At 38.5% G+C, this 26826-nt stretch overlaps 1 protein-coding gene across 6 annotated transcripts in view; it reads right to left on the bottom strand.

Annotated features, from left to right (window-relative positions):
* AP-2alpha (adaptor protein complex 2, subunit alpha) overlaps positions 1-26826 on the bottom strand; it is a 110220-nt gene that overhangs the window by 48785 nt on the left and 34609 nt on the right. For all 6 annotated transcript variants that reach the window (XM_067114183.1, XM_067114181.1, XM_067114185.1 and 3 more), the window contains exons 2-6: positions 6144-6220; positions 5688-5899; positions 912-1105; positions 513-744; positions 90-281 (exon numbers count right to left, since the gene is read on the bottom strand). In XM_067114183.1, the coding sequence (XP_066970284.1) occupies positions 90-281; positions 513-744; positions 912-1105; positions 5688-5899; positions 6144-6207 (894 nt within the window). In that variant the 5' untranslated portion in view covers positions 6208-6220. The remainder of the gene's footprint in view (positions 1-89; positions 282-512; positions 745-911; positions 1106-5687; positions 5900-6143; positions 6221-26826) is intronic.

Genomic DNA, 26826 nt, shown 5'->3' with positions numbered 1-26826 from the left:
AAAACAAAGTAATATATTACAGCACAGAAAAGCAAATACACATACAATTAAAAGGTTGAATGTCATCATATGAAATCTAAAAATCAAACCTTTTTAGATTTAGGTGGTTCCTGAGCCTTATTCAAAATTGTATCTAGACATTCATTCAGACGACCTCGGACACCTGGGTCCTCTGGAGGTGGGTAATGCTGAAGAAGACGCAGGAGCTTGACAGACAGCCAAGGAGCAGGAACAAAGTAGTAAGTGTAGTCTTGAAGATCTGTGTAACTAGCAGTTACTATCTGCAATCATAAAATGATTAAACATGAAACTCATGTCAAAAAGCTCTGAAAATTATATCCATGTGTACAATGATTCATTTCAGTGAAGGATTGATGTTTGGTAAGGAGACACAATACTGAAAGACTACCCTCTAAAAAAAAATAAGTAGGACTGATGTTGGAAAGGAGACAATACTGAAAGACTACACTCTTTAAAAAACTTATTTCAATAAATTACATCTTATATCTTACTCTAGACAAACGAGAGACTGCTAATGAGACACAGCCTTTGTATTCATCTGGGTTCTTTTTAACCAGAGCCTCAATGAGTGAGCATGCAGCTGTCACTACACCCATATGCTGATCATTCAATAGATGGATAATCCGTGACGTCCATTCACCCCCAGGAATAATTTCTTGTGTAGTTCGGAACAAACGAAGGAGACACAAGGCAGCTGACTGCTTTACTACATCTATAGTTTCACTGAAATAGTAAGAGAATTTGAATTATTTTCCTATCTTTATTATACTAAGAAAAACATACACTTTCTTGATGATTGGAAAAAACATACAGATCATGATGACAGCAGAGCACAGTTCACACTACAGAAAAATCTGACTAGTTAACAGCATACATGAAGCGAGACTTACCCTGATACAAGCAATTTGGGGATATCGTTGCCAAAGGCATCAGCCATTTCCTTGGAGCCAATGTTGGCAATGCACTGAAGAGCAAGGTTAACATGGACAGGATTACGTGATCCCAGGTCATTCTTGATACTTTGCACTATAAGTTTGATGAGGTCACTGTTTGTATTTACTAACACAGAAATGAACAGGTAGCCCTGAAAATGAAAATGAACTATATGTAACCAATATGTATTAAATATAATGTTTTCAAAATAAGTAAATAAAACCCCATTCATTATAATTACCTCCATTCCTTATGAAATGGACCCAGCCACACCAACTTGAAAATTTGAAAGATACTGTAAGTCTCAGAGCACATGCCAAGCTCTCAGACACTGTCCATCAACTCATCGTTCTCATTCTTTTGTGCCAACCTCCATCTGGATAGTGATTAATAGGTTTGTATAAAAACCTGTCTTCTTGTAAAAATAATGCTTGTCATACAAAGACCACTCACAATAATTACATAATCAGCATGAATCTCAATTTAAGCAGGATGATGAAGCAGACCCTCTGAATAAATATAAGATCCAGAAACAAGTCCAATTTCTGAAGATGATGCACAACAGCTCAATGAAGACCTCAAAATTGGATGCAACGGAAGACTTAACCCCAGAATATCACATGGCAAATGCCTATAGCATAAAGGTGGATACTTCAGGAAAAACACCTACATGTATGCTCAAGAGACATGGGATGATGAAGGAGGATGAACAACTGGAATCCCTTGACCTGAAGTGAACGACTTACAGTGATGATCAGAATCAACCAAAAGTTTTTCTAAATATGCACAACAAAGAATGAGAGGTCTTGGTAAAGTCCGATTTCAGCGACTTAAGAAAAGGATGGATATGGGTAAGAAAGCCAGAGAGATACACTCTGCTGGCAGCGAAACTTGAAAGCATTTGTCCCATAGGGTAGAAAAGAATTTCAGAAGAATAGGGTAAAGTAGGATAATCCCACCTAAGAATGAGCTTTTACTTGAAAATTCACAGCCAGGAACTATGAAGCAAACAGAAGCCCCCCATAACAACCACAGGCTGGGATGAGAGGCCCATTGGAAAAGCTATGCAACCCACTGAGGCACACTGAAGGGGCGAGAGCAAACAGGAACATAGCCTTTAGGGGGGGGGGGGAAAGGAACAATGTGTTTGATATTAGCCCAAAAGCAATAACAGTAGTTAAATTGAGAGTATCTGTGCCATAAGTGACTCAGGTTCATGTCACTGGAACTATAGGGGCCAAAAGCACCCACCCCCAAAAAAAGACAGTTAAACATTCATTCTGTAGGATACGAGGAAAAAAGCAAAAGCAAAACAATTCCAAGAAGAGAAGAATTTGAGAACTTTGTTAACATGAGAACCAAGGGACAGGGCAGATGAGATCTACATAGATGCTACCAAACCACAAATTCTATCAAGTGAACACAAAAAGCTGCTGTCAAGACCTCAGGACTGCCACATCCCTGAGGCCATGCCTGATACTCAGCACTAGAGAAAATGCAGATCACAGAAGGTAATAAAATTAATGGAATAGTATACAATATAGAATTTAGGCCAACGGCCATACACTGGGACCCATGAGGTCATTCAGTGCTGAAAAGGAAATTGAAAATAGAGGAAGTTTTAAAACTGTAATGAGGAAAACGTCGCAGCTGCACTATAAATCAACTGTTAGGAGAGGATGAAGCAAAATGGTAGAGCGAACGCAACTGAAGGTACAGTAAAAGGAATGAAAGGGGTTGCAGTCAGGGGCTGAAGGGACATTTCAAAGAACCTTAAGTAATGCCTACAGTACACTGAATGAGATGTACTGATGGCACTAGCCCCCAACGGGGTATAAAATTAATGGAAGTGGCTGTCACAAAACACTTCTGCACAAGAAGAAATCAGGGCATGGAGCATGGCAGCAACAGCCCAATGCACTGAGCCCTGCTACAGACTAGAGCCAAGGGCACCTGACAGTTTGGCAAATCGCAAACAAGCCAAGCCAGAGAATTCCAACTCACAGTGAAGGTCTTCACAGACATCCAAAGGAAGGTGCTGACAACTGCATGACAGACAACATAAGATGTCTTAAACTTGCAAGATGAACAGATGCAAAAAAAGTCCTTGACCATCAACAACAGAGGACACTTTGATCATGTCTTTCCTAGTCACAGACAGCCATGGTAGCGGCATGGTAGGCCAATCCTGACACAAACTAAAAGAGGTCAGGGAGCTTCACATTAGAATATCATCTCTCTGGACCAGATGACGTTCACTCAGCATTCACAACTCCAACCCTGTTCTAAGCACCAAGAACATCAGAAGCCCTGAAATGGTTTGAATCTATGACACTACTTCAGCGGCTACTGAAGAAATGCCTCTAATAAGATTCACAAAGAATGCCTCCAGAGAGAGGGATCCTGATTAGCTGAAATCCTAAGGAAACACCCTGGCACCTGCAAAGTTCCATTTTTCTTCAAGAGGAACCTGGAAAACAAATAACTCTCTCAAGATATAGCTACAGGACAAAGGTGTTGAAAAAACTTGAGGGACCCTGAGACAACATGGGCCTGCATCACTGTCTCCATCAAATTTCATCAAACAGCAATCTAGGTCAAATGACTAATGCAGGGGCGGCCAAGGCAGCAAGTATCCTTCCACATCACTATTAACCAATACCCACAGAGATACAAAGCCAGAGAACAAAGAGAACAGGGGCAAAAAACATGGCAGCAGGGCTTCTGTGACAACCTGAGGACAGTCCCCTAAGCAAAGAAACAAAATGGATTAAAATACCAAAGCAATAAATCCAACATTCACAGCAATGCCCTGGTGACAAGATGATGCTGACAGAAAGCAAAAGGAGCAAAATACAAAGACCAATAAAATCCTAACTTAAGAGGGTAAAAACAAATAGGTGAACTACTTCAAAGTATGTGACCATGATAAAGGACATAAAGAAATTTATGAAAAGGTACAAAAAGGGGAAAAAACTGAGCAGATCCTCAGGTACTGACACTGTCAGTACCACACACAAGAATGAGAGGTGTTAGTTGGCAGTCAACTGACTAAGCCAGACATGTATGGAACTTAACTTTTTTAACTCATTCAAGACAAGTGTAGCTGGGACAGTTTCAAGGTGAATAAGATTAATTATGATTAAAGGGCTTTGTATATAATATACACTCTCATTGCTTTCATTCTCTACTGCAGTGTATGTTCCCTTTTCCAGATTTCCAAAAACACACAACTAATATCATCCTACAGGTTAGTTCTAATACATTAACGAGTCTAGTTACAAAATAACTCCAGAAACAACTATCTTTATTTGCATATAGATTTGTCATGTATTTAACTTGCACATTTTGCTAAAAAGTAAGGGCCACATTCCAGCCTTAAAGCATTGTAGGGCTTACACTCTGAACCATAATTTCTTATACTTATCACTATATGAGAACTGTGCTTTCAGACAAAGGAAACTTAGCCTAAAAGCAAAAGAGCTAGATGAGGGCTCCATTATCAAAATGGCTAAACAGGACTCTGAAATTACATCTGACATTTAGCTCATGTGAATATTCTACTTTTACTATTCATTCCTAAAAATATTTTGTGAAAATACAGTATGTTACCAACCAATGGCCTACAAACTAACTTTCCCTGTAGCCAAACTTCTTTATTTTTTAAATTATATAAAATTCAGAAGTCACTGTCACGTATTTGGAATGCCTGTCACATAATGTTTAACTACTGAATCTGCAAGCTTTCTCTTTTACCCAAAAAGCAATAATAGGAAGTGGATGACTGCACATTAACTAACCCTGAGCATTTTTAGCTTACTTTCTGTGATTCTGAAATACTTACATATATATATGCAGTAAGTGGACAGCCCAGGAATTAGTTTTTGTTAATATTTCTTACACAGAATTGCAATAATTCAGTAATTAAAGTCAGGTTAATCCAATAAGATCAATTTTTTTATCATCTACAATTAAAGTGTAGAATATGAATTGCACTAGTTCATTTTAAATTTACTCTTCCATATTTACTACTTTCATTTTAAATTTACTCTTCCATATTTACTACTAAGTATAAAAGATCTAATTCATTTTATTCTTCAGCCCAAGCAGTACTACTGTCTGCCTTTTATTTAACTTGTTTCCTCCAGTCTTCTCCCATCTGACTGTCCAACTTGAACTTCCACTAGTTCTTATTTTCAGTTACAAACATTCTTTGTAAGATCTAACTAGTCTGAAAATGTGACTCAATTAGTCTTATTTAAAAATTGAATATTACCTCACTCTTACTGCAACCTGCCTGTGGATGTACCATTTATCTCATTGCAGTTGTGAAATTTTTTTCTGCATAATCCACAGGAAAATGAGGTATTGACTTACAAAAATATTAAAAGTACCAATTAAAAAAAAAAAGTTCCAGAGTTTTAGATCTTGCAGATCCACTGTCAAGACAATTTACATTCCTTTGGAAAAATCCATATACTTAATACATATTAAAGCCAATTATTTTATACTTCTGCACTAACTAAAAATTGCTGCACTAAAGTATCAACAGCCTAAATAATTCTAGTTGGAGTATGTAAAACCATGGCACACTTAAGAGAGCCACATCAAAGCTTGTGATACATTCAAACATAGAACACTTTAAAATGTAGCAGAAGCAGCAAAGAGCAGTAAGGTGAGTGTGGTGCTTTTCAATTTACCTTAATATTGTCAACAAAACCAATAACACTTACTATTTGCTTTTCTGTATATTTGTTTGAAGAAAGGAGATTCACAGCCTCCATATGACCAAAATCAATATCATGGCCAAGCAAAAAGATGAACAAGAGTTTGCAAACATACTTCTTTTTTTGGTAACCATCCAACGTCTTATCACCTTTGAACTTTGAACGAATATTTGCCAGTTCTTTATTGATGCGCTTCACTTCGGCCTCCTTGCTTTTACCTAGAAAAAATAAAGGTATCCAATAAAATTTCTCATCATGAAATCTTAGAATCATACCATCAATGCATCTACACTTAGTATGACTGGCATCACTTTAAATTTTGACAGATGTAACCAATTTACACAATCATCTAGTATATAAACAGTTAATAGAAGGAAAACTCTCTTATCTTACAGAGCTAAAAAAAACAAAAACAAAAGTCATATAACAGAATAAATGTCCGATCAATTAGTATTTACTTACAATTTCTTATATCCGAGATGAAGACCGCAAGGCCTCGCATCCCATCCCCACGCACCGCTGGCATTTTGGCTGGGTTTCTGTGCAAAAAGAAAAAAATTTTAATGAATTATGCAATGTTACTATTTTCAACTCTTTCAAACTTTAAAATAATTTGTAAATTAATATCCAATACCCAGTAATATACCCAATTCCAAGATTATCATGTAGAATAAAAAGTTTTACCAAATTGTTGTTAGTGCATTACAGAAACCCCCTTACTCGCAGGGGATGTGTACTGCACTCCCCAAGAATAGCTAAAATCCATAAATACTTAAAACCCTTCTAAAAAACACTTAGAACTGCCTATTTTGATAGTTCAAACACACAAAAAAAACTAAAAATGCTTATAGAGGTATTATCCTACTAAGATGGGGTTAGGTTCCAAAAAACCCATCATATGTTGGAAAAAACATATCTTGTACTGTATATAGCCCAGCCTACACTAGGGTATTCAGTACCATATATACATATATGGCAGCCTAGCCTACACTATAAAGTATACTCTACACATATACCGTAAAGTAATTATCAATACCAGCTAATTCTGGAGGTTCATGCAGATTGACTTTTAATAATTAAATACAAAGAGAAATTGAATAACAAACAAGAATTAGCTTAGCCTACACTATGGTATATAGTATACATATATGGTAGCCTAGCCTACATTATACTGTACTCTATATTCACATATTACCAATATCATATTATACAAACACCAACATAACGAATATGCATCTTTTTCATGGATCTTTTAAAATGTTATGCTTTACTTCACTGTGTCCAATAATATTGTATATATTCTTATATTGATTTTGTATTACAGTATACATTGCAATCAATGTTTTGGTTTGGAAACTGATTAGATGGTAAGTTTATTTTGCCATATTTAACTCAGTTCAGAGCACTTTCCTTGCTTCTAGTTAGCGTAAATGAATCTCTAGATACTTTACTTATATGGGGCAAGGTTATTTTTCGTTATAAGAAGTGTTTTTAAGTCGAAATATAACCTGAATATGTCTCATTGTGAAATTAATTTAGCTATTTTTTTCGTTAATTGATAATGTTGGTTGTTTGGGCGAATGTTTGCTTTGTGTAAAAAAAAAAAAATCAAGATTCTGTTTGCTATTTTCACTTGATTTCATCATAATACAAGCTTTACGTATTTATCTTTTATCAGCGTGAAAACAGCAGTAATATGTGTTCTTTCATGCCAAGTAGTTTTGATTAAAATACTTTCTCTCCAATTTTATTTACAGTTGAGTTTCATCCATGTTGCTGATGCACAATAACTTATAGCCATTAGCAGCTTGAACATTGTTTTCTCAGCTTCAGCTACCACTTGCAGCTTAAATTTAGCAGTATTTTTCCTTGCCAATCTTTTATCTATAGCGAATAAGGGTATAATGTAAAAATATATCAGTCCTATTCTACTTAACATCATTTGTAACATAGCTATGGTAATTGTTTACTACATATGATGGTTGAAATACAAGCAAAACAGCTGTTGTTATCCAATTCGGTTATAAGCAAAACAACAGTTTCTCGTTCAGTTGTTTATGGCTGTACGCATTACGCAAAAGTATAACATTACTTTTATCATTCTCTTTTCCTTTTTTAACTAGAAGATGGGATAAAGAGATGGAGGAAAATAAGTTGGTCTATTGTAATTTGGCCTCTCTCGCTGCCTGACTGTATGCTGCTGCCTGCACCCATGCGAAATTTAAAAACATTTTATAAATGTTGTCGTATCGGTACTGTATTAACTGCTTACTCCATCGCAAAATCAATTATCGTAACTCGAGCACTACCTGGGTACCTGAGTATTTTAATAGTTTTATCACAAAAAGTGCATTTAATCATGAAAATTATACGAAAATACGGTAATTAGCGAATATTTCTTTGTGAAAAATACTACGAATGGGTGAATTTTCTGTGAATAATGTGTATACTGTATATGTTCCATAGAGAAATCCGCGAATCGTGAGAACGCGAATACGGGGGGTTTACTTATATATTTTTTTCACAGCATGATACAGTCCCTGATTGGAATATACAGAGATTCCACAAATATAAAAATACAGCTTTTATTATACTACTTTATATATACATTTTATAATGAAGCAGTAACAACAATACTGAACATTTCTAAACTGTGCCTATCTATGAATGTGGCACAATCCATGATCTAAATTGACCAAATACTGGACACAAAAATGAAACCAAGAATCCAGGGTTAAACAGACAAACCACTTAGTGCCTTAACCTTATCCACCATACCACTGCCAATGATTTCAGGTGTTGCTCCTGAGTATAGTAATGCCACAATTGTTTACTGTACACTACAGTTGGTTTCATCTCCTCTGCCCAAACTTTCTTCAGTAATATATTTGAATGTGTATATACAGTATATAAAACTTGTATATATTGTACATCTTACGTAAATCATAAACATACCAATTTGTACTGACAATATACCTACACAAGCACCAGGAAGACAAGCTAGTGTCAAATAGTCTATTCATATCAAACAAAAAAGAACAATGGGCTTTCAATAATTATGTTTTATCTCACTGGTATAGCCCAAGGCAACACATAGACCTATATCCACAAACTGTTCAGACCACAAGACTTCTTTATCATTCAAACTTTATTCTATGTACAAATTTTGTTGTATGAATATAAAAATAACTTCATTATGATAATAAAGTTTTCAAAGTCTGTAAAAGGGAAAAATTACATTTTTATAATAAAATAAAGTTTTATATATACTTACCAAGTAATTGCATTCCTACTTTTTGCAGCAGATTAAGTTTTAAAAATTTCACTTTAGCGCTCATATTGTTTTGGTGCAGGCAACAGACCCTGCCCACTTTCAGGGAAGAATAGGTACAACCGGCTCAGGTATTCAATTCGTTCATGCATAATGTCCATTAGAGGGGAGGTAGGAGGGCTCCGATCATGTAATTACTTGGTAATTTCAGTATGCAGTACATAAAATTTTATTTTATTATAAAAATGTTATTTTTATAAAAGTAACTTACCAAGTAATCCCATTGCTGAATCCCATAAAGAAAGGAGGTGGGACACATGGACACTAACTACTTAAAAACACTCAGTAATGGAGATGAATTTGAAATAGATAGGTAGCCAGCATTGGACAATGCTTGTTGTATGTAACCTTACCTGTTGAGAGAGCTACAGCAGATGGGTACTGCCTCTAGTCGGTGCTCATCAACCTGTAGTGGCGCAGCAGCAAAGCTGAGATTTGCCTCTATTCTAGTGGGTGCTTTGCTGGCAAGGAGTACTCTGATGGTTGCCAAAGCCTTATACAAATGGGTATGCACTGGTCCTGGGCACAGTACAAGAAAAATTTGACCTAATATATTGTTACCTACACCTTATGTAAAACACCAAACCCATCCATTAGAAGACTGGTGGGTACTCTGGGTATATAGTATCCCTAGGCTTCCATACCTCAATCTACCTAAATTCAAGGCAAGGAGATAGAGAAATAGGAGACATGCTCCTACCCTTCCTTCCCCAGTACCAAGCCAGCCACAGATAATGATCTTAATGTTCTGCAGTTTTCATAAGTGGTTTTTACATCTCACAAATGCTAAGAGGCAAAGACAAATCTGCACGTCCAGTACATAGATTGAAGAATAGTCTGACAGTGACAGATTGTGTTTAAAAGCCAGTGAAGTAGCGACTGCCTGGACTTCGTGGGCTTTAACTTTCAATAAAGGTAGGGCCACTTTCTGAATTCTCCTGTGGGGTTCAAAGATTACTTCTCCAAGAAAGAGGGATAACGTGTTCTTGGATGTAGAATGAGACAGGTTCTTTACGGAACAACAGAGGTTAAGAGAGGGGCTTCTAATACTCTTAGTCCTCTCCCGGTAACATTTGAGGCTCTGACCGGACAGAGAATTCTCTCCTGGTCTGCAGGTCCCAGGATATCTGTAAAGTTCTTGATAGATAATGAACGGGGCCAAGGGTTGGCTGTGGTTTCGTTCTTTGCAAGAAAACCAAGGGTAAACATGCAGATCACATAACCTTGTGAAAAGCCAACCTGCTCGTCCAAGGCCTGTAATCCACTAACTCTTCTGGCTGTCACTAGAGCAACCAAGAAGAGAGTCTTTCTCGTTAAGTCTCACAAGGAAGATGTATGAAGAGGCACGACGTCTAGGTTCCAATGAATAGAAGGTGGTCTGTGTTCCCTTGAATATCGGAAGATTTAATCAAGTCACTGAGACCCTGACTTGTTGCAAGATCCAAACCTCTATGCCTAGACAGAACTGAGCATGGATCTATAGCCTTTAATAGATGAAGTCGCTAGTCCCCGAGAAGACTTCAGGGAGATTGAAAAATCGGCCATTTGAGCTGAAGTGGTCTCAGAAGATGAGATACCGTGTCTTCGACATCAGTCACCTAAAAAACTGACCACTTAGCCTGGTAGACAATGGATGAAGATTATCGTCTACAGTTGGCAATAGCCTTTGCAGCTGCCTTTGAAAATCCTTTCGCTCTGACAAGCTTCCTGACAGTCTGAAGCCTGTCAGAGCTAGAGTGGACAAACTCTGATGATAGCAGAGGAAATGAGGTTGTTTGAGAAGACTTCGACGCTGTGGAAGAAGTCTTGGGACGTCCACTAAGAGGCTTAGAAAGTCTGGGAACCATTCCCTCTGCAGCCAAAATGGGGTCACTAGCATCATCAACGAGTTGCTGTGAGATTGAAACTTGTTGATGACTTCCCTTACCATATTGAATGTCAGGAGGGCATACATGTCCAGGTCGGACCAATCCTGGAGCATTGTGTCTGTTGCCCAAGCCAGAAGGTCCGGAACTGGCGTGCAATACAAGGGAAGATGATGATTCTTCAACATCTGCAAGAACGTTCATAATGCCCTGAATGAAGCGGGTGATGATCCGAGTACAGTTGTTCTGGGCCCAAATGAGAAGATCTCTGGCCGCCTGACAAAGAGAGAAAGAGTGTGTGCCTCCTTGGTTCCTTATGTAGGCCAGCACCGTCATGTCCAGGTGGACTGCAATTACAACATTTTGTTGTGTCACCGAAGCAAAATGCTGAAGAGCCAGGTGTATCGCTTTCAGCTCCTTTACACTGATGTGGAGCAATCTTTCTTCTTACGACCACGTCCCTGCAACTTCCAAGTCCTGTAAATGAGCTCCCCATCCCAGGTCTGAAGTATCTGAGAACAAGGTTAGGCTTGGGTTCAGAGGGAATAAAGACTTCACTACCAGGAATCTCTCTTCTTCCAGCCACCACCAAAGGTCCTCCCTGATTTCAGGAGTAATGGGGAAGACAAATGAGTCTGGAGACGTCTTCCTATGCCAGCTGGCCTTTAGGAAGAACTGCAGGGGTCTTGAGTAGTCTCCCTAATGGCACAAACTTCTCTATGGATCAAAGAGTGCCCAAGAGGCTCATCCACTCTTTAGCTGAGCATGAAGGAAGAACAAGTAATTTCTGAAACATCTGCAGGCAGGAAAGAATTCTTCTCTGTGACGGAAAAGCCCAAAAACTCTGAGAGTCGCTCATCATCCCTAAATAGACGATCGACAGAGTGGGAATTAGTTGTGACTTGGAAAAGTTCATCAGAAGGCCCAGACCCTGGACAAGGGAGAGTGTCTTCTGTAAGTCCTCCGTGCAATGGTTTCTCGATGGGGAGTGTAGGAGCCAGTTGTCGAGATACATGCATATATTGATGCCCATCAAATTTAGCCACTTTGCTACTGGGGTGAGAACCCTGGTGAAGACCTGTGGGGCTGTTGAAAAACCGAAACAGAGGGTTCGAAACTGGTAGATCCTGCCCTGGACATGAATCTCAAGTACTTTATGGATCCCAGGTGGACTGGAACGTGAAAGTATGCGTCCTCCATGTCTATCGTAACCATCCAATCCCCTTGATGAATGGAGGACAGCACTGCCTGATTGGTTTCCATCTTGAATGTCGTGGCCTTTAAGAAAAAAAATTCAAGAGCACTTAAGTCCAGGATAGGTCTCCACCCTCACAATGATTTGGGTATGAAGAGGCAACTGTAAAACCCTCGTGTCTTTCATAACTGCTATGGCCCCATTTTTGGGCAGAAGTAACCTCCTTTGACAAGGCCAAAAACCTCTGTGAGCCTACAGAGTAGGCTGTCAAGTTGATGGGTGCCGACGCCAATGGGGGATTTGTGTTGAATGGGTTTGAGTGCCCCTCTCTCAAAACTTCTATCACCCATGGTTCTGCACTCTTGACTTCCCATTTCCTCCAAAAATGGAGAAGTCTTGTTCCCACTGACACACGGAGGACCGGACCCTCACTTGCTAGAAGAGGGTCTGGTAGATGACTTGATGACCGTGCGCACCAAGCGGGGCTTGGTACGTGGTTGTGACTGATACCCTGCTCTGCCGCCATGAAAAGGCTGCTGTTGCAAAGGAGAGACCACCCTTACACTAACAGATGCCGCAAGTGTCTGAATCGGCTACTTTGGGCGGTTAGTGGACTGCATTAGCAAGTCATGGGTAGTCTTCTTCTGATGTTCCGAAGCTACACGCTCCTAAGTAGCCCTGGGAAACAAGAAGGAGTGACTCCTTTAGTGACAAACAAACACCCCAGCTCCCTCCTTTTCAATATGCCTAAGGCTAAGAGAGCAGCCAATTCTTGTGATCTATCACAAACCGCCTTGTCCGCAAAGGATAAAACTCCTAGCCAGTCTGCAGTAAAATTGTCTGGTAGAGCTGTGCAATCTTCAAAGCTCCCACTGTCCAATCAAGGAAGCTGAATATTTCAAAGACTTTGAATAAGTCTTTCACTAAATGATCCAACTCTGCTGATGAAAAGCCTATCTTGGCCGAAGGATGAGATCAAAGAAGAAGCTAAGTCCTTTCATTCTTGCACTGTAGTCGAAGGCTTCTTTAAAAGGCTCAAGATGTTATCAAGACAACGATGAATCGGTTCCAGAGAGGAATCTTGCGCCACTGGAACGCTGACACTAGTTGAAACTGGCTGTGGTGGACCATCAGCAGTAGTGGTATGAGGCGTTAAACGCTTGTCAGTATGTGGTGCCAAACGAGGTGGTGAGTGCGGCAACTGAGTCCGGTGGGATGTTCCAGAAATCCCTAAAGCCAATGAACCATCAAAGTCCTGAGAACATTCGGTTAAAGCCTGAACTGGCACAGAAAGTTTCCTGGTAAGAGGTCGTTTAGCAGGGCGAACCGATGTAGGATGATCAGCGCCAAACGATGGTCTGAGCATTTGGCTCAGACAGTGCGCTCTCCTCCACTTGGGTGCTCATAATCCACTGCATTCAAGTGCTACCGAACGTTTGAAACATACTGTAGTACCACCCACTGGCTGCTAGATGCCAGCCGACTGCCTGGCGCCAGATGAGTGATTGCCAACATAAGACAATCGGGCGCCAAATGGTGGTTGGAGTGCTCAGCTTGGACAGCACGCTCACCTCCACTCAGGCACTTGTAATCCACTGCATCAACATACGTCACTGGGCATTCAACTGCTATCAAACGTTCAAGACGTACGGCAGTATCACCAACTGGCTGCTTGACGCCAGCCGAACGCCTGGTGCCAATACTGTCTTCCCTCACTGGGCGCCGCCTGGTCGATCGCTCTTCTTAAAAGCACAACTCCCATAGGGCGCCCGGCTGATACTGGCCGATCGGCGCTCTTCTTAAATGAGAGTTGCTGTACAAGCAACTTGGGAGACATCAGGATTGCACTCTGGAACTGGTGACTTTTACAACGGTATGACTGCGCCTCCTGCCCACGTCGGAATTGGGGTCCTTCGCCAATATGGCGTGCACATAAACTCGGAAGCCTTTCAATGGCTGTCCATTGAAACCTGCAGACGGCAGAATCAACTGATGTGTATCCGGAGGCAAAAACCCCTACAGACTCCCATGGACCGACAGTATGCCTCCTCCCAGATTTAGGGGAGTCTGACAGGAACCGAGTTTAGGAGATCCATAAGACGCCTTTCCAGTAGCTGTCTGTCAATAACTGGGACTGGCAACAGGCTTGACTGAGGGAGCAACTACCCGTGGGCAAACCCCACCGACCTCCCTTGGATGTTTGGTTTGCCTCCATCCAGGTTTAGGGGAGTTTGACAGGGACCCAGGTCTAGGAGCATCGGCGGGACGAGTAGCCACCTCCTCCACTGACATGACACTTGCACTAACAGTTTTTGCACTCAACTGATTCATCAAGATCTTAGCAGAAGTCCCCAACTGGGTTACGGTATCTACCATAACGCTAAACTTATCTACTCAGGCTTCAAGGCTGGCTAAGGCACTGGGCTCGGAAGGTAAGGATCCAGGTAAAGGAGTTACAGGTAAAGATAGAGGATAGGGGAAAAAGCTGTCATAGAAGTCGTAAGGACAGACACCTCTACAGAATGCTACACCTAACCTCGGCTTTAGCAGCTGCCATTCTCTCTCTCTCTTTTAAGTCTTGCTAAATGAGAATTTAAAGTCTTCCATTTCCCCTGATCCCATTCCTTACACTTGTCACAGTTAATATCAGAACAATTTTGTCCTCTACAAGAGGTGCAGATAGTATGAGTTTCATACTTAACAGATGTCAGTCTCGTCTTGCAGCCTTTGTGCCTATTCTTCCCCAAAGTGGGTGGGGCCTGGTACCTACACCAAAACAATATGCGCTAAAATACGAAATTTTTAAAACTTAAGCTACCACGAAATTTTTAAAACTTAAGCTACCGCGAAGAGTAGGAACTAATAGCAATGTAATTACTTGGTAAGTTACTTATATAAAAATAACCATTACTGATGCTGACCGCCATAAGACAAAGCACTGACAGGTGAAAGATAGGCCTACACTATTGATTCACCAGATGTTTGATTACTATGTTGGCCTTTTAAGCACACTTTCATTTCATATGTCCAAATTACTTTCTTATTGTAACTCTCTTTATTCATTCTATCTAAGTATTGTTCAAATGCCTTTAAAGAAAAATATAAGTCTAAGCTAGCAATTTATGCTGTATGTCACCAACACACAAAGGGTGATGGGAACTCAATGAGATTTCAAAATTTTTGCCTCATAAGTTATTTGGCAAAATACTCTTGAAACTGCCCAATCACAGAGGTATTTTAATGATTTGTAAGCTCAAGACAAAATTATACTATGCAAAGCATTCTGAAAAGAAAACAGCAATACCAATGCCAAGAATTAACTGAAACTTCCTGCCTTCTAGCCTATGCTCAGTAGCTGTTGTTTTCACTTACTCCAGACAGCCTCAAAGACAATAAAGTATTCATATTTCCTATAATACCCTACTCATGTAATTTATATGCAAGAAATTATTAAAATATCTTTTACTTGCACTCACTTGGCCAGATATCCTTTATAGACCTACAATGATATAAAACATAAGTACAGTAGTGAAAGCCCATCGTTCGTTTGTGTTTGATCTATGTAGACTATTTGATAAAAGTTTACCTTTCGTGTACTTGCACTGTTATGTTATTGAAATACATCAAAATTTTTATGATCTATATCAGAAGATGTGAGGGTTTTTTACATATATAAGTATTCTGATGTTTTACTGAAGAAATACAGTAACACCCCAGTATTCACGGGGGATGCATATCACTACCCCCACAAATAGCTCATATCCGCGAATACTTAAAACCCCCTCTAAAACACTTACAATTGCCTACAGTATTTTGATAGTTTAAAATACCATAAAAAAAACTCTAAAATTGCTTATACCTGAATACTGTAATACAGTAGTCACAAAAAAATATGAAAATACAGTAATTTGTGAATATTTCTCTAGGAAAAATACCACAAATAGGTGAATTTTCCTGGAATAAAATGTATATATGTTCCACACAGAAATCCGCAAATAGGTGAAGCCGCGAATCCAGAACTGTGAATAGGCCAGGGTCGACTGTAATATGCATCTTCATCACATTAAGCCTATGATATCAGAAACACTGATTTCAGCCAATCATTGAGCTAGCTATGTGTTGCCACATCTACCTAAAACCTATGTTTTAGGTAGATGGAATGAAATAGACTATATCATGATACAGTAGTGTTGCGTGTTCCTGCTTAACTGTTACAAAACACAACTGTATAACAAAAGCTTTGAATTTTTTATATTTGCAGATCCTCAGGAAGTTCTCACATCACAGAAGGCCTTAATATTACTTGGCACTGGAGGTAATGATGATAATGTACTAGTATATACATTATAAGGGTGTGGAAAGTAACAACATATTTTACGGCATTTCCCAAAAATTTAACTTCGTCCGCACAAATGTGTTCTTGGTGAACTTGGAACACACTATGATGGGCATCACTAGAGTCTATCATATGTCACAAGCAGATGATGTGGACGGAGATTTCTTTGGTCAATATCTTTGGAAGAATCATTGTGATGATAAAGTTTATTTTTTTTTTACTTCATCAAATGTTATGGCATGGGACCTAATTCTCTGGTGATCATACAGATGACTCTTACACTATGTTCCACACAAGAATCATTTTCTGCAATTTTTAACAATTTGTCAAAATTCTTTGATGTCCACATGCTTGCTCTTACTTTCTGTTCTTTCTACTAACTCTTCCTCTATTCATGTTTTAATGATCTTCATCTTTATCTGTTCATAATTAATAAGTCCACTTCCTCAATCTTAAAATGTCCTCATGGCCTCACACATGTTCTGCCACTCCCGCATCAATCATATTGATAAATCCTTTTCTGCCAATTTCTTGCCACCTAAGGATTTTTCTTGAATTCTCCAACAAGCCCAAAGAAGACTAAAAAAATCATCACAACTTCACTCCATAAAGGATTCCAAAATGCCTCAAGTTGCTAGTTTTAACTCACCCCATCACAGATTTTATATATCATACTGCATCTGCAATGATGAATGACTTCCTGAATTCAATTCCATATCTTAGGATGGAGGTACACATCATATGGGGCACTAATGGCTGCCTGCTACTGCAATAAGTCTAAGTAAACATCAAAGAACTTGTGTCTAGTCCAAAAAATACTAAAAAAACCTAAAAAAAAAAGCATAACCAAGAATAGCCTACACCTTCACATCAATTTAAGAGCCAAGTTACTGATTTAACTACAGCAAAACGTCATGGCGCATAATTTTTGTTTCAGATGCTTGTGTCATGGGAGTGTTCTTGGAAGACTCCATTACCAGAGGTCTCAGTCAAAACAGTTATGAGCCTCCTTTACGATGATGCTTTAAGCCCTCCTAAGATGGTATCTCAAGGCCTTCCCCTACCAGAACTGGTAATGAGCACTGGGTAAATAAGCTGGTTCCTTCCAGGCTTTCCTACCTCAGGGTCTAACCACTATTCTGCCAGAGCAAATCTCTCCAACCTCCCTCTTAAACTGCTAGTCAGGCATCTTATGATTACATAATGGGTTGTTAAGAACATGTTATCTTTTATAACACAAAAGCAAGTTTTTCTTACAGTCATCAATCAAAAAAATAGATTTTTCCTTTGTTCCTTTTCACTGTCCTCCTAACATCATATTTTTCCTGTTCTGACAAACTACAGTAGGTTGATGCAACTACAATAGTTCTACACTGAATAAGGCATCTTTTAATTAATAGGTTTGTCAGAAAAGCTTATTTTTGTATTATCCAAAATATTCCATTTGATATGTTTCAGTTTCATCAAAGTCACAACAGTTAATCACAAAATAAAAGTCCAGTTATAGACAAATACCATAACTGAAATTCAAAACTATGAATAACTAAGATACTTAATTTAGTGGCATAACTGTGAAAAAAACGTGAGCACAATATGATGATGAGAAAATTGGAGCACTAGAAAAAAAAGGGAGAACTAATAGTAAAATACATTATATAACAGTGTCTAAACAGTCTTAAGCAAAAATAAGACCATTTGTTCATAGAACTGATTTCTTGACAATGCCTCTGAGTCACTGTCCAGTACAAATCAATAACATTTACCACATGAACTCCACATCAAAGAAGAAGGATCAGATCCTACTCTTACAAGATGTCATCACTCTTTTGGGGGAAAAAATACCTCCAAGCTTTATCATTACAAAATTAATTCACATCTACCACAAACAATTATACTATTAAGTTTTATCACCAGACTACTTTCATCTAAATGTCATATACTGTACTGTGCTTGTAATGTTAATATGTATTTCCTGAATTAACAACATAAACAATAATATCCTGAATTAACATTAACTTTTATAAACAATAATAAAGAGGTTAGCTTATACACCTTATAAACAAACGTGATAATAGTGTAACAATTTTCAAACACCTCAAAAATAACATTTTCGACGAAGTTTGTGCGGTTGCTACAAAACATTAATATTCCTTTAATTTTAATTGTCACCTCAACAAATAAATAAAAGCAAAAAGCTCATATGGCAACATCCATACATGCAAATCTCTTGCACATAACTGATTATAATGTTTGGATGGGCAAAATGGCAAAAAGCATTTGATGATGACTAAGAGCCTTAGGAAGAAAAATTCTTGCTTGTCTACATCTTGTAACTGGATCAATACTCAGCACTTGGGTGACCTGCCCATACCACACCATAATACTGTATATCTCTTTCCTTTTCTCTTAAATAAATTTTATGGTTTGTAGATGTGAGTCACTGTCTGGCTCAAAGGGCAGTCAACAATGAACTTACCTAAAACTACTCTTGAACTGATAGAATCCACATTCCCTTAAATCCCTTAAACCCTCCCTCAGTTTTAAGTTTTGTGGCTTAAAACTCCAGAGGCAAATAGATGCAAATACCTATTTAAGCAAGCTGGCAACTGGAGTGGAGAAGTAGACAGTGTTTTTTTTTATTGTTATAATTTTAATACTTTTTACTATCATTCTCAATATTACTGCTGTCATTACCATTACAATGAATATTATTTTTTTTCTATTTGTTCAGCAACTGCGTGGATATTGCCGATTGTCATTTTTGTCATGTTATCTCACGTATCTAGATTGTGTATTCTATTGTCTCTGCATAATTTGTATATTCCATGAATGTGGCCCTGAGCTGAAATAACGGATATTATTATTTAATTGGTATAACAAGATCCTGTGTATGAAGGATCATCTCTAGGGTTTAGGTGGTCCTCAACACCAGGTTGAACATGGTCCATCCTACAAGCCAGATAAACCACATACCCAATACAGTATCATTACCTATATTAATTTTAAGCAATTTTATAATACCTCATTTCCAAAACAACACTATTATCTCTCTCTGTCACCTATTATAAAGCACTATAGATATGGGTTATCTAACAGTTAAAGGTCAATAATCAATTTGACTGCTGCTTCCCTTCAAGCTTAATTCCAATAAATTTACTTAATTCTTTTTTTTTTCTTCATCAAACAACAATAAGAACTTAGACTAAGCATACACTATATCAAGGGATGACACACTATATCAAGGTATTACTCAAGACTCTCTACACGATTTATGTTATGATCAGATATAGTGTATGTTTACTGCTAATTTCAATAAATTCTAACATTTTTATTCCATACCGTAACCAAACTGCCAAATGTATAGAAAGCAAGATAACTAAAGAATGCAGAATTATAGCTTGTTTAAATTATGCTGCCACAGTATTTTGGAAAGATCTTCAAGCTGTATTCAGTTTAAGCTACTCCCTGTCTATCTATTTTGAAAGTAAGATGTGCCACTCACCAAATGAAACACAACTCTGTTTCTGAGAATCAACCAATGATGCTTTATGTAGGTGGTGGTGGGAGTGTTAATTTCATAGAATTTGGCTTTATTTTGTCACAGTCTAGATCTATCATGTTAGGCTAACACCTCCATGGTACATCAGTCAGTTTCAAAACTAAGGGATAACTTGCGAATTAAATTCAGCAAAGAATCTTGTACAGATGTGTGTTGTTTCTGAAACTATGATTATTTACAAAAATAAGAGATATTTAATGTGAAATAAGGTGAATGTGATGTACTTTACATAGGCTTTCACTAGAAATGTTTGGTCAGCTCAATACAACAATGAATTACCACAGTGGAAAAACACTGTTTAATAGACAGGTTAAGTTGGGGAAGGCAGTGGTCACATATTCCCTTTGGGAATACCAACAAAGTGGACAACAAGTAACCAATGTATGTGGACAAATGTTTTGCTATGATCTATTGTGCTCTAGGTCAGGTTAGGGGAGAGCCTAAATACTTATGAATTTGTGTTCTGACTTGCTCCGTAATTAAAACTTTCTTGGAAGGATACACAAGGAAATTGAAGACAGGAGGGCAAGGACCCATATCAGACAGGGGCCTACATTAGGTTAGTATGGATCCCTGTATTAACCATATGATCTACAACAAACTAGGTCAGGTTAAGTTGCATCTCTGTATTTGTATTCCCCAACTATAGCTCCCATTTTTTTTTTAAGACTTAAAGAGGTTTCTGTCCAACCAATTGCAACACAAACAAAAAATAATGTCAAACTAGTCAAAAACTATTACAATTTTATGTTTATAACAAATACTTTTACTTTCTCAGTTCATAAACTGTTTAAAAGTAACCTTCACTTTTACAGATTTGTGATCAGTGACTTTGTTCAGACTGAGAAATTCCATTATGGTACAAATAGTGCTGCCATCAATCATGACCTTCACACAGCAGATCTTCCGGGCACAGGTGAACAAGAGATACACAATTTCCACTGCACCCTTGTTAAAATTCAAGAGCTGAATTTCTCCATTATAGTTTTGGTTCACTGTCCTCAAGGCCACTCATTTTATTCAAGTGGCAACATGCACTTGAAGTTAATAAATGTATTAAGTACATTATATATCCACAGAAATATTTGCATGCTTCTACTAACTTCTATTAACAGTAGCATAAGCCTATCAATTTTCACTAGTGTTGGTTTACTTTTAACTGAAATAAGTTACTGTGAAAACATCATGAATAATGTCTATTTTAAGACGCTTTCCTTCTATAAAAAATATTAATACAAATCCTTACCACCAAAGTTTGCTATGTCAAGTCTATTTTTAAGTGTTGCTTCAGAATATCACCACCAAAACAATTCTGAGCAACTGTTCTTCAACACTTCAGTGATGTTAGGGGACAAAAGCATAAGCTTACTATGATGATATTTCCCTGATGGTCAAATCAGCAATCATGATAAATCATGCATCACTTGGTTTTTGGTTCTAGTCATGGCTCTGCCATCTTCTCTGTGTCAGCTGTTCTCTGGTCTCTTTCTATAACTAGTTTGCATTTCAAGAATATTAAGGTATTTTTATCATTTTTGGGGGGAAAACCATCACCTACATCAGTGAAGTGTCCCACTAGTGCATAAATGTGCATTTACTGAAACCACCATATTTTTAGGTATGCTGGTTCTCCTGTAGTTCACAAAACTATAAATCACGCTACGGTGCATATGAAGCAGTCAATTTAAGGGGAGGTTTTTGGCAAGAACTACATTTAGGGCCTTGACAAATTCTAGCTTCAATTAATCTTTGATGTCAAAAATTTGATCATAAATCATACTCAATTTAGGTATCTCAAAATGCTAATATTGCTATAATAATATTGCTCAGATGTGACCGAGTTCTGGTTTCACAATCAGATCTATAATATATAGGTGTTCATTGTGGAAGTTGCCTAGACCCTATTTATTGGGAAGACATTACACACAGGCTTCCCAGTGGAGCTGTGGACCAAGTAGGCAATTACTTTCAGTGGGCTCTCATTGGATAATTGTTCTCTCTCTTAAATCTGACAGCAAGACTTTGTTGTAAATGATTAAAGATAATCTTATTCCCTTGATACAAAAATTTATCATTCCAGGTTCCATCATTATTTGTGACAGCTGGTCAGTGTGTTCCTTGTTGTTTGAGGGGTATGCACATCAACAAATAATTATTTGCAGCACTTTGTTGACAAGACAAAAAAAAAAAAAAAAGCCACATATGAAGACATAATGTCTGTGGAGAGATTAAAAAGTAGGTTAAAGAGCTTGGTATTAAACTCAAGTCATAATGTAATACTTGGACCATTAATTCCCTATTTAGCACCAGTGTGCTTAACTTTCTCCATGAGGCCAACCAACTGTATAATCCTCTTTTAGATTCTTCACATCTCCCAAAGTGCTACCCTTAGGGGAAGCAATGAAGAAGAGAGGTAATGCAATTAATGTAGTTATGTAACTGTTTGGAGTAAGGGCTGTTACTTTTAACAGTCAACTAGGTCAGGTTGGGGGAGATTCCAAGGGGGCATAAGTACCTTGGTCAGGTAAGGACTCAGCATCTTTATGAAGTTATGTAAAAAAAAAAAAAAAAAAAAAAAAAAAAAAAAAAAAAAAAAAAAAAACTGTTGCGTAAAGTGATTTATGGCTGGTTTCCCCACTGAGAGCCATTATTATTGTTGGGTAAGGGGGGTTGTACTTTACACAAGCATTTTCACTGGAAATGATTTCTAAATTAATTTTATCTGAATCAAATAAAATCTACTAGAAAGCCTAATTTTGAACTGACAATCAATTACACATTATACAGTAACTTTTATTTTGACCTTTTATATAATTCCAGAAAATCTGCTTAAAGACTGATTTGTTGCCTTTCACTCAACTGGTGAGGTGCTTTTGAAACTAGTGCAGATACTAATCAATCCATTATTTGCACTGAAAACATTTCAAGGGGGACCTTTGACTTCTGGGAGATAGCCTAGCATAGGTTACACGAGTTTACAATTCTAAATATACAACATATTTGCCTTGAACTTGAAAAATTATATACATTTAATACTGTACTAATAAAATAGCTAAAACATCACAGTCTAGGCCTGACACTGAAAAGAGGTAGGATATAGCATACTGAACTAAGCTCATTAGGACATTAATTTGATGGCTAACAGGTGCCTACTATGCCCTGGAATTTGGTATCATCTAGCCAATTTTTAATTGCATTATTCCTGCCATGAACTCTAGAGTAATAACATAAAGGCATTTACAAAATCACGACCAATAAATGATGACTCCTTACATAAGTTACTAAGATAACAAGCTTACTTGTACACACCAAGATGTTGCCTGACTTAGCTCTGTTTTGGTAAATATTTCAGTACAAATAGAGTTGACAGTTTCCTCTGCATTGGCCCCTTTAAATGAAAACTAATATCTTTACAGAATGGGTAAAAATCTTACTCTATATATCTTGTTTATTCAAGATAACAGAGCCAAGGACCTTTAAGATACTGGAAATTTACGTGATAAGGTATGAAAACTCTCATGTAAAACAGTAAGTTCATTCCTTATTTCCCCAATTTTGTCAATAAACAAGTGCTGTATACATTATATATAGTTATAAACAACACACAATACACTGTACTGTACTGTAAGGATATAACATAGTTGGTTTGTATCCTTTTTCCCTGTTTTGTCACTACAAAGAACAGTGCTGTATACATCACATATGCTTAAAAACAACACTCAATACCTAAATTGTGCATACTGTAATGATGTAAAACCATAAGTTTGCACTTTTTTCTTCCCCTATTTTGTCACTACATGGTACATCGTACATACACTATGTGCTTATAAGCAACTCACAAAACACTTTACAGTACTGTACACAATGCCTACACTGCTTACGTGGGCTGGACTTTAAAAACTAGCAAGGACATTTTACAAGTCCTCTTCCCTCAACTGTCTCCAGTTCCTCCAGGGGGTCAAGAAGTGGCAAACTGGTCAGAAGAGGTGTAAGTGGCAAACTGGTCAGAAGAGGTGTTCAAGGTGCCTAGAGGGCTTTCAAGAGGAAGCAGAACATGTCAGATTACTGGCTAGAAGAACCTAGCAGGTCAACAACGCTGCAGTGTTTGCTTGTGTTTCTGAGCTAAAAAAAACTTGAGTTACAGAAGTGGATGGTAACGGGCTTGGGTGCATGGGGTTCAGGGGTCTGCAGAAGCTGTCAAGGGTACTCTAGGTGAAAAGAATTGCAATTTTGCTTCACAATCATTTCCTAAGCTTTTTCAGTCATCACTAAGGCCTTGGCAAAGCAGTTACAGTCAATGTTGTCCAAGACCCCCTAAATGTCCTTGTAGTTTGGGGCTGGGTGTGCAGTATGCTCATCATCAGTGTTGTCATCATTTTCAGGGGTGTTCTCCTCCACCTCACCAAAAGCAACTTGCTGTCAGACATCAGCTAGAAACAGGACTGACACTGCCATCAAGCCTCTCTTGTACATCATCCCTGGTAACACTGTTGCCTCCCTTTGCAAGAGAAGTCAATCAGGCCTTCTAGCCCCCTTCAGGATACAGTTCCATGCATGCTCCAAGGTCTGCACAGTGACATCCTTCCACGCATCTGTGAAGCTGTAAATGGGGGACTTCAGCTAATACTTTCTAAGTTTCTCCAGACTCTATTCCCCCCCATATATCCCAGCCTTGTTCCTTCTCCTCCTTGAACACCACCACCCCTCCAAGAAATTTCTCTGGCATAGCTGTTTCATTGCAACAATAACACCTTGGTCCACTGGCTGCATGAATGTAATCGTATTAGGAGGCATAAACATGACCCTAATATGACCACCTATGCTTTAGTAGGATGCACAACCACACTGTCAATGAGAATCAAAGCCTTCACCAGATGTCTAGCAATGCCATGGTCCGGTATCTTATGACGAAAAATAAGATTGGTAATGGAACCAGCCAGACATATCCTTGGCAGTGAGCCAAGACTTCATCAAATACCAAACCACAAGGAGTTAATCAACCCTTGAAGGGCACAGGCTTGTTTCACATATCCAACTACCACAGGTCTGCAATGATGGATACCAAAAGCATTTCCACATAAAGCAGATTTGTATGCTTTCAACCAAATATATTCTTGTCCTCATCAGCTACAGTGTTCGTGGGCACAGAACAATAGAACACACCAGTTTCATCAATCCTGTAGATTTCATTTAAAACAAGGCCTTCCTTTTTTGTTGAATCTTTCAAAACCTGCAGAAATTCTTTTATTTCCTCCTAAGAAGCATCCAAGGCTTTGCCATGAGTTTTCTTGTTGGAAAGCTCATGTTGAATTCTGCAATGAACAGTCTAGCCCTGGACACCTTAAAGTCTCCAACCCCATTCAGACCTGCAAACTCAGTAGCAGTGGACTACAACTCAGCACCATGTGCATACACCGAGGCCGGCCTCTGATGACAAAACCAGATTGAAGTCAACTGTTCAATCTCTTCGGGGTGGGGCTTGGCCTTGACCTTGCAGAGCTCACTACTTGAAGTCTTCTTCCCAAAACTGGTCACAAACTTCTTCAGCTTATCCTTGGTGTTCTTGATGTCCTGCAAGGTAGACTGTGGATTGGTGTATTTGCCCATGATACAGGTTTCAGACCTGTCAGCATCAGTTCTCTCACCTCAATTTCAAGCTGCTACGTGTGTCAGCACCTTCTTGGTCCTCTAACAGGTGGTGGATCCCTCACAAAATACAGACCCAAAAACAGCACCAAACACAGCTAAAATAGCACCTACAACACTGCAAATACACCTATGAAAGCCACCAAGCCTGTAGACAGTATATACCGTGTCACAAGGCCATCACAGCGATTGATTAAAAAAGTATTACCAAGAAATGGCATGCAACTGGAAAAGGGAGAGGCACACATCTCAAAACAAGTGTCTTGGTACCTTTGTAAGCAGCCAATGATTGAAAGAAACCTCTATGACCTATCTCTATGATAAACAAAATGACATGCAATGTCACCATTGCTTTTGAGCCAGTAGTCATGAAAAGTTTACAAACGCACAAGTGCTCTCCCACCCTTGCAACTTCTACTAGACATTATTGTTGGTATGACAAATATTTCATCCTTCTCATGTAATGACCTTGTTGCTTTTACGCCAATAACAGTTGTGAAAACTCAAGCAGAAGACAATCTGCCAAGCCCTCCCCACTTGGGTCTCCCAAACCTCCCACCCTGTAAGTGCTTACCCCAGCCTACCCCCTTCAATACTGTTGCTTTTAAACCAAGAAAAGTCATAAATTCTCGCAAGCAGATGACAGTCGTCCCAGCCCTCCCCACTCAGCATCCTCACCTCTCCCAAATACGCTTACTCTAGCCTACCACACCCACAATACTCCTTTCTATGACTTAACCACAGTTTATCTAACCTAACCTAGGACATCTGGAGGCTTTGCCCCTCTGGACCCCCAACCTAACCTAAGGCACCAGATCTTCACCTGGCCCCCCACCAATACCATAATCTAAGTTATCAGGTCCTTACTCGCTGTGTATACAGTAGTATCAATTTAAAAACATTTAAAAAACCTTACCTTAAACCACAATCAAAACTTGCTTAAGTGTCATGGAAATGTTAGAATACATCCTGATTTCCCACAGTGATCCCCATATCTGCAGGATATACGAGTGGGCAGGTATCTCTAAAACTAGGCCTAGCCTACTAATTTACAACCAAATTGAATGTAGGAGACATTTGAAAACACACTAAAATAGAGGAAAATCCTATTTTCTTCTCCAAAATACAATTATGATTTACACTAAAACTGTACCAAACTGCGTCTCAACATTTTCCACATAGGCTACCAACAATTCCTGGAGAAAATAACAGA

Source organism: Macrobrachium rosenbergii, chromosome 13 (assembly GCF_040412425.1).
Source record: "Macrobrachium rosenbergii isolate ZJJX-2024 chromosome 13, ASM4041242v1, whole genome shotgun sequence".
Classification (NCBI taxonomy): Eukaryota; Metazoa; Arthropoda; class Malacostraca; order Decapoda; family Palaemonidae; genus Macrobrachium; species Macrobrachium rosenbergii.
This window is presented reverse-complemented; position numbering and strand designations above follow the sequence as displayed.